General features: G+C 38.4%; 1 protein-coding gene across 1 annotated transcript in view; it reads left to right on the plus strand.

Moving 5' to 3' along the window:
- Nucleotides 1–3,091: 3,091 nt before the first annotated feature.
- msto1 (misato mitochondrial distribution and morphology regulator 1) overlaps nucleotides 3,092–8,553 on the plus strand; it is a 15,391-nt gene continuing 9,929 nt past the window's right edge. Inside the window, exons 1-6 of the mRNA XM_079591198.1 lie at nucleotides 3,092–3,307; nucleotides 4,357–4,486; nucleotides 5,145–5,214; nucleotides 5,288–5,363; nucleotides 7,141–7,204; nucleotides 8,344–8,494. Of these exons, the coding sequence (XP_079447324.1) occupies nucleotides 3,224–3,307; nucleotides 4,357–4,486; nucleotides 5,145–5,214; nucleotides 5,288–5,363; nucleotides 7,141–7,204; nucleotides 8,344–8,494 (575 nt within the window). The 5' untranslated portion in view covers nucleotides 3,092–3,223. The remainder of the gene's footprint in view (nucleotides 3,308–4,356; nucleotides 4,487–5,144; nucleotides 5,215–5,287; nucleotides 5,364–7,140; nucleotides 7,205–8,343; nucleotides 8,495–8,553) is intronic.

Raw genomic sequence — 8,553 nt, forward strand, 5'->3', positions numbered from 1 at the left:
AGGTCTAGTAGACAAGGTGGCGTTCTAATCAATTTTACACAAAATGTAGGCTACTTTAAAACAAACACCAGAGACCGCTTAGACAAATGTCCCACGTGCTGAGAACGCTAACCTAACATATAAACACAAAATCATTCATGTTTAAAGGGTAACTAAACACTAAACCAACTTTTTTTAGTTAATGATCTGTACTAATGGAGCTTCATAAATGCTGTTCATTGATTCGAGTACTTTTTTTAACATTTGAGTATAAAGTGTTTTAATTTTCAAATATATGGTGTAAAAACGTCTGAGTGCTGCCCTCTTCAGGTTAAACGGAATCTCCTGAAGTAGGGGTACTCTCTGACGTAGGGTACTCTCTGACGCTGCGAGCTCACCACGCCCCTGGCTGCCCCTGGTATAAAAGCATCTGCTTCCGTCAACACCAGAGCGAGTCAGGAGCTGGAAATTGGAATTACGAGTTTTGAAAACGATCAGGATAGCGTATTTTAGCATCTAGTTAGCATAGCATTTATAGTTATTTAGATTATTTTGTGTAGCCTAGGTAGTTATTTAGCATAGTTGTTAGTGTTGTTAGAAGCATAGTTAGTTAGTAGCATAGTATTGCATCAGTTAGGATAGTGTAGATTTTTAGCATTAGCTTTATCTGTGTTTAGTACAGTGGTTAGGATGGTACGTAGGTGTAGCGTTGCCGGTTGCAACAGCACTGCTGGACTGTATAACTTCCCACCAGACTTAGAAATTAGGCGCCAGTGTTTACATGCACTTGTGTGCCAAACGCTGCTCTTCCTGCATGGACTCCACAACCGCCGGCGCGTTTTGCTGGATATTTTTTTTCAACATAGCGGCAAAATATGCTTAACGTAGGTCAATAGTAATAATAATCCACTCAGATACTGGACCCATTCTCTCTAGCGCGGCTGCTTCGCTAGCATCGTCGGATGCCGATCGCGAGGCGGGAGTTAATGCGATGCGACACCGAAGTTTGAGCTAGCGGCTCGAATTGATATGATTTTAGCTCTGTGTCCACAGACAATTCCTCCACTTCAGGTGAGAAAAGTCCTCAACTTTAAATGACCGCTCTGTTGCAAAGCTACTTGCGTCACTCTCCATCTTAGCGAGTCTGACAGCAGCTGTCAGTCACTGCGGGTCTGTCAATCACCCGCTCAGCCCCGCCCTCGGTTCGTCCGTTGGGCTCTGCCCACTTTTCCAGCATTTTTCAAATATTGCCAGTGGGTGGAGTCAGGCTTTGACCAGGGGTTTAGTTACCCTTTAAGAATCACTTACCTCCGGGCGATTCATGACAAGAGTGGACATTCTAAAACGCTTACGTGAAAACGCTTAACGTGGCTCACTGTACGAAGACAGTGATATTAAAGGACCAAACTCAGTACAAATCATATTAATAAACCATACTTTGTATAAAAAATCAGACGAGCCCAGAATACCTACGCAACGCGTTTAATTGTGCGTTAAGCATTTCCTTACCATAGAAAACCGTTATAAGAAAACGCTTAACGTGGCTCACTGTACAAAGACAGTGATATAAGGACCGTACACATCATATTAATAAACCATACTATGTATAAAAAATCAGATGAGCCCAGAATATGAACGCAACGCGTTAAGCATTTCCTTACCATAGAAAACCGATAAGAAAACGCTTAACGTGGCTTACTGTACAAAGACAAGGACCAAACTCAGTAGCCTACGCATCATAATAATAAACCATGTATAAAAAATCAGATGAGCCCAGAATATGAACGCAACGCGTTTCATTACGCGTTAAGCAAATTCCTTAATAGAAAACCGATATGAAAACGCGGCTTACTGTACGAAGACAGTGATATTAAAGGACCAAACTCAGTACAAATCATATTAATAAACCACTTTGTATAAAAAATCAGATGAGCCCAGAATATGAACGCAACGCGTTTAATTAAGCATGTTCTAATCATAGAAAACCGTTTAAGAAAACGCTTAACGTGGCTTAATAAACCTTAAATGGTCCTAAATAAACCATAGGCCTACTATGTATAAAAAATCAGGTTTAAGGTTTATTAAGCCACGTTAAGTGTTTTCTTATAACGGTAAGAACATGCTTAACGCGTAATGAAACGCATTGCGTTCATATTCTGGGCTCATCTGATTTTTTATACATGGTTTATTATTATGATGCGTAGGCTACTGAGTTTGGTCCTTGTCTTTGTACAGTAAGCCACGTTAAGCGTTTTCTTATCGGTTTTCTATGGTAAGGAAATGCTTAACGCGTTGCGTTCATATTCTGGGCTCATCTGATTTTTTATACAAAGTATGGTTTATTAATATGATTTGTACTGAGTTTGGTCCTTTAATATCACTGTCTTCGTACAGTGAGCCACGTTAAGCGTTTTTCACGTAAGCGTTTTAGAATGTCCCTCAGAGAGTGGCAACTGGCCAAAATGCTCTGTTCGACTTTTCTGAGATCATCTACTCTTCCCTGTGGATGACCTGTGACCTACTTTCTGTCAGATCTGAATTTTTGAACTTGAATTTTTGACATTGAATTTTAGAAAACTGAATTTGAAGTTCTGAATTTCTTCATCTTGAAAACTTGAATCTGAAATTTTTTTAACTGAATATTACTGTTTGAAAATACATGTCTATAAAATTCAGCCATAAAAACATTTCAATTTGTTAAATTTCAAATGTTCAATATTCGTTTAAAAAAATTCAAATTCAGAACTATTTAAACTACCACCTAAAATTCAATTTTGTTAGATTACACTTGCAAATAATTCAGATTTACACAATTCAAATTCAAATCATTTTGTCATAATATAAGCTCCATAGAACTAAAGATCATCAGTACAGTATTTTTGTCTTTCTGTTTAACTAATTGTTAAACTAGCATATGATTATATGACCTTTTGAGAGACAGGAAATCCACATTTTTAAGAGCATAGTCTAGTGTTCATGTTGTTTACTAACGCTGCACATGTGTGCGAGTCAGGCGCAGTGAAACCAAACTACCCCGCAGCTGATCGACAGCTCCCTCAGCCAATCACAATGCTGCATTCGCCGTAACAGCCAATCAGGATGGAGGATTACCAGAGGGACGCGTGCACACACGCGGAAGTTCGTCTGTACCTGCGACAGTGTGTTTTCTGAGCGCATCATGAGAAATATCATGTTCACTTTCACTAAACTAATGATTAAGATGTTTTAATATTTAAAGGGCAACATGAGCGGGATGTGCAGGGAGGTAGTTACACTCCAGCTGGGACATTATTCCAACTTTGTCGGGACACATTGGTGGAATTTACAGGTGAGGATGTTTAATAACGGATACATTACGAAGCTGAAGAAACCTGGCAATCACTGTGAAAATAAATTAAACAAAATGTTTGACAGCTCTGTTTGAAGGAGATTACGTTTTCATTTATGATTTTACAGCAATAACTGTAGTAAGTACACTTATATAAAGTGGTATGTGCATTGTCATGGTGCTAGTATTTCTGACCATGTAATACCTTGATATGGTAATTATTCAGTACCCTGGTTTAAAGGTTTCATAAACACTTTTTGTTATTCTGGTTGAAGCTTTCTTCACATCCTGATTGCAATCAATAATAGAAGTGGTCTAAATATTAAAACACTTGTCTGTGGAAGTCTCAGGACCAGATAATGTTCGACCAATCGTTGCATTCGGTCCGAGTGCACTGATTGGATGTCCTACCTGCCTGTCAACATATGTATTTCCATACCTTGGAGGGGGCGTGGCTCTGAAACCTATAAAGTCACCGTGAAATCAAAATGGACTTTTCTTATTTTTCATTATTCATTATTTATTATAAATGATTTATCCGTGCACATATTTTTTTTTTATTAAAGTCCCCCTGTGGTGTAAATCCAGCTGTTAATGTAGTTTATGTGTGTATGAGGAGTTATTAATCTGCTTTAACACACACCATGTGTAAGTTCATAAGTCGACAGCATTGCTGAGTATTTTCTGCTTAAAACTGCAGTGAACCAAAGACAGTCTCAAACACACGGTTTGAAATCGCTGGTGTTTCTGACGTCACACACTACCTTGACCAATCAGATCAACGTGTGATCGTCACCCAGTGGATCTCTGAGTGAGGGAGTGAGTGGAGGCGGGGCTCATTTGCATATCCATAGAACCGCGCATACTAAATGAGGCAAGGGTGTCGAGTTACATTCAAGATATTTTAAGGAAAAATCGTTTAAATATGTCATTTTGGTGATCAAAGATGAATTTTAAGGGATAAAATAATTGACTACAGTCTCAGTAAAGCGTGTGTGTGTGTGTGTGTGTGTGTGTGTGTGTGTGTGTGTGTGTGTGTGTGTGTGTAGGATGCGGGTCTGGTTTATGACGCGGTGGAGCCGGCGGGTGAGCTTCAGAGTGACGTGATGTTCAGAGAGGGGCGAACGCTGGGTGGTCATGTGACGTACACGCCTCGACTCATCGCCATGGACCTCAAAGGTACCGGACTCTGATCCTGATCCTGCGTCTGAAGGGAGGAACAAATCAGAACTATAATAAAAATGCAGAAAATATTATTATGCATACAAACTGTTTTCGCTTGTATACCAGTAATTAAATTATGGAAGCTTGTTTCCACCACAGAATTAAAATTAAATAGGTTATTGCAACTTTTTATCTCACAATTCTGAATTTTTTCTCACAATTGCGTGATATAAAGTCGCAATTGCAAATTATAAAGTCAGAATTCTGAGAAATAAAGTCAGAATTGCAAGATGTAAACTCGCAATTGTGAGATAAAAAGTCTCAATTATCTTTTAAAATGTTTTATTCTGTGGTGGAAACAAGCTTCCATATTAAATGAATCCAACATCATTTATGAAAATATAAAGATGCATAGTCAATTATAAAATGAATAAGCAAAAGAACAATATTTAATTGCTTTGTGATGATAATTACGTCACTGAAATTAATTCATTAATTATATTATTGCTTTTTGATGATGACATTAGCGTTGCTTCCATCTACATATTGTAATGCACGTTCTGGGATATCACGTAAAAAACGCTGGATGGAAACGCAAACATCATGATGGTTGATTTATGTAATTTATGAGTGCAATATTGAGTTGTTGATGTGTGTGTGTTGTTGTCTCCAGGAAGTCTCCAGACGCTGAGGAAGCAGGGCAGTCTGTACGACACGGAGACGGAGGACTCCACCTTCACATGGTAACACACGTCTGCTTGTGCGCTGATGTGCGGTTTATGGATTCTGATCAAAAGCTGAACTTCTCTCTCGTAGGCAAGGAGAGATTATGACCCACAAAGAAAGTCCTCCCACCAAAAACCCTTTCCTGCAGGATCTCGACAATATAGATGTGAGTGTGTTAATGTAACTCAACAGGGTTTTTGAAAGCATGTACCGTATTTTCTGGACTATAAGTCGCACTTTTTTTTCATAATTTGGCTGTCCTGCGACTTATAGTCAGGTGCGACTTATATATCAAAATTAATTCATACTGACTGAGATGAACCAAGAGAAAGCATTACCGTCTACAGCCGCGAGAGGGCGCTCTAGTTAGCGGAGTTGTTCAGGAGCGACACCGAGGAAGAAGAGTTCAGTGATGAGGAGTGAGATCGGGAGCTTGGCGAACTCGCTGGCTAATGTTAATTTAGCATATTCAGCCTGCCAGGTATACGTTCTTTATGCTGTTGTGTCGCTGAATCAGGGTTTCCCGCAGAAATGTGTTACGCCGCCTTCACACTGGCAGTTGAAATCAGCTCCGTAATACGCAATACGCCACCAGCGGACGTCGTACTACACCGTTGAAAAGTGCCAGAAGCTTCGGAAGCGAGTAGAAAAAAAGAAAACGGCCACAATATTGAATTGTACATTTTAATTGTATTAACTGCCTTAATAACGTTATAAAATCATGAAAATAAAAAAAATGACATGACAACTTATCGTTATGAAATCATTATTTATTTTATTAAAAGTTAAGAATTCAGGTTTGTTTATCAGTACCATAGCAACGGTAACTTCCGCTGGAATTGTCGGATAGGAACCGTCCGTAGCCTTTCGCAAGAGTTACATTTTTTTAAACGCATCCGGATGACCAAATGAGACGATTTTTTCCGCACCGCACTCGCTCGGACCCGGTTCGCATGCGGTCTGCGTATCTCCATAGGAAATGAATGACTTCCGGTCGTTTCGTTGCCGTATCAGAGCTGATTTCAACTGCCAGTGTGAAGGCGGCGTTAGTTAAGGTGGTGGGGTTTGACAGAAAAAAAAATCTGTACCTCCATGAAATACCTTCAAGTTAGCCTACGCGTCGCCACCATACACGTCAGCATAAATGCTCCTGATAAATTACGTGTTATGAAAGCATTAACATTCACAATCCACTGTTAATTTAACATAAAAGCGAGCAGGCTGCGTGCACGGTTTGACTGAATGCGCTCACAGTGCGCTCCCTTAATATTCACTAAACAGCTGACATCAGTTCACCTTGATCTCACTCATCTCTGTTATTATCAATGAAGCGGACTGCATAATGAGTCTTTCGTAATATCTACACTCTGTTTGTTATAATCCGAGGATTTGCCAGCATGCAGAATTCAGCACTGAACAAAAAGTCAGTTTTGAGCGGTGAGGGGATTCCATCTTAAATGCTTCTGATTGGCCGTTGCGTTCAGGAAATCAACACATATGTCTGTGATTGGCTACATCGCTCAATGCTGCAAACATGTTACAAATAGAAACTCTGGCCTGTACATCGTTTCTATTTAGTTTTAGTTCTTCTTGTTGCGTTTCTGCAACAGAGGAATAACAATTTATTCATTTTTATATGTTTTATTCATAGATATTTCTATTTAATCGTTTCATTCTCCTGCAGCCGCACACACAGTGAGTGCATTACCGCCCGCGCTCGCACTCGGCCATCACATCCAGTCTTTTGGTCTTGGATTTTGAGAAATACATTTCTAAATAAATGCGACTTATAGTCCAGTGCGACTTATATATGTTTTTTCCTCTCCATGACGCATTTTTTGACTGATGCGACTTATACTCCAGAAAATACGGTAATATCTGAGTGACACTTCTCTGTGTGTGTGTGTGTGTGTGTGTGTGTGTGTGTGTGTGTGTGTGTGTAGACGGGAGGTTTACTAGCAGATCCAGGTTTGGCGTGTCCTTCCTCTGCGGTGGATCGCCGCTCAGGTGTGTATGAACTGAAAATTAACCCTGTTAGACGATTTATGATTTATGTTCCGGCTCTTATTATGAACATTTATGCATTTGGCTGATGCTTTTATCCAAAGTGACTTGCATTGCATGGAAGGTGTGTGTATTATCAGTTCATGCTTTCCCTGGGAATCAAACCCATGATGCAGGATTATCATCATTAGCTAAAACCATTAAACAATATTTGTTGTTACTTGGAACAAAATAAATGCTTATTTAATAAAAATGCTAAAATAATAATTAAATAACTTATAAAAAAATAAGTTTTTGCCAAGGCAACATTTCTCATTTTAGTTTAGTTTCATTTGATGTACTAAAATAACTCAAACTGAAACTATATTGACATATTTAAAGAAAATAAAACTAATAAAAATGACAAAAACACAACAAAATTGCTAAAGCATTAAGTAGAATTATAGTGAAAACAGGAAATGTAAAAATAAAATAAAATCCAGACTTGAAGTACTAAAATAGCTTAAACTAATACAATTAATAAAAACTAATTAGACATATTTCAAAAAATAAAACTAATAAAAATGTCAAACTCAACCAAATTATTAAGACTTTAACTAAAATTATAGTGAAAAAATATAAAAAAATGAATTTAAAAATAAAATTAATAAATTAAAATAACTAATAAATAAATAAAAACGAAATTTATATTAACATAAATTAGAATTACAGTAAAAACAGAAAATATAACAAAATCTAATTCAAGATATTAACATAAGCTATAATAGAAAATTAATGCTACTATAATAACTGGCTTGATGATTCTCTACAGGAATGAAAAATGAATGTGTGTTATTTTAAAGAAAAGCATCATAATATTTGTATAAGTCTTAATTAATATTTATTATTTATATAAGTTATAAGTCTCATTCTACATTTTCAGTTCTCATGTAATATCCCGCTTCACTTATATCTCATTACAGAAGCACAACAGCTTCTCAAAGGGATGAAGCTGTCAGTGTGTGTTACAGTGTGTGTTACAGTGTGTGTTACAGTGTGTGTTACAGTGTGTGTTACAGTGTGTGTTACAGTGTGTGTTACAGTGTGTGTTTACTCTGTATTGCCCAGCGCTAACTGTAGGAATAATGTGTGTTTTCCTGAAGCGAGCGTTGCCATGGCGACGGTGAACAGCAGTCTGGAGCGCATACAGAAATCCTATAGGCTGGAGGGCAGCGTGAGGGTGTGGTCAGACTTCCTGAGGATCCATCTTCACCCGCGCACCATCTCCGTCATTAACCGGTACAACCACGACGGGTGAGTCCGTGACTGACAGCGTGTGCTAACGACTGCACGCGCCGCGCGATTAAATGCCT

The sequence above is a fragment of the Phoxinus phoxinus genome (genome assembly GCF_949152265.1).
Source record: "Phoxinus phoxinus genome assembly, chromosome: 19".
Lineage (NCBI taxonomy): Eukaryota > Metazoa > Chordata > Actinopteri > Cypriniformes > Leuciscidae > Phoxinus > Phoxinus phoxinus.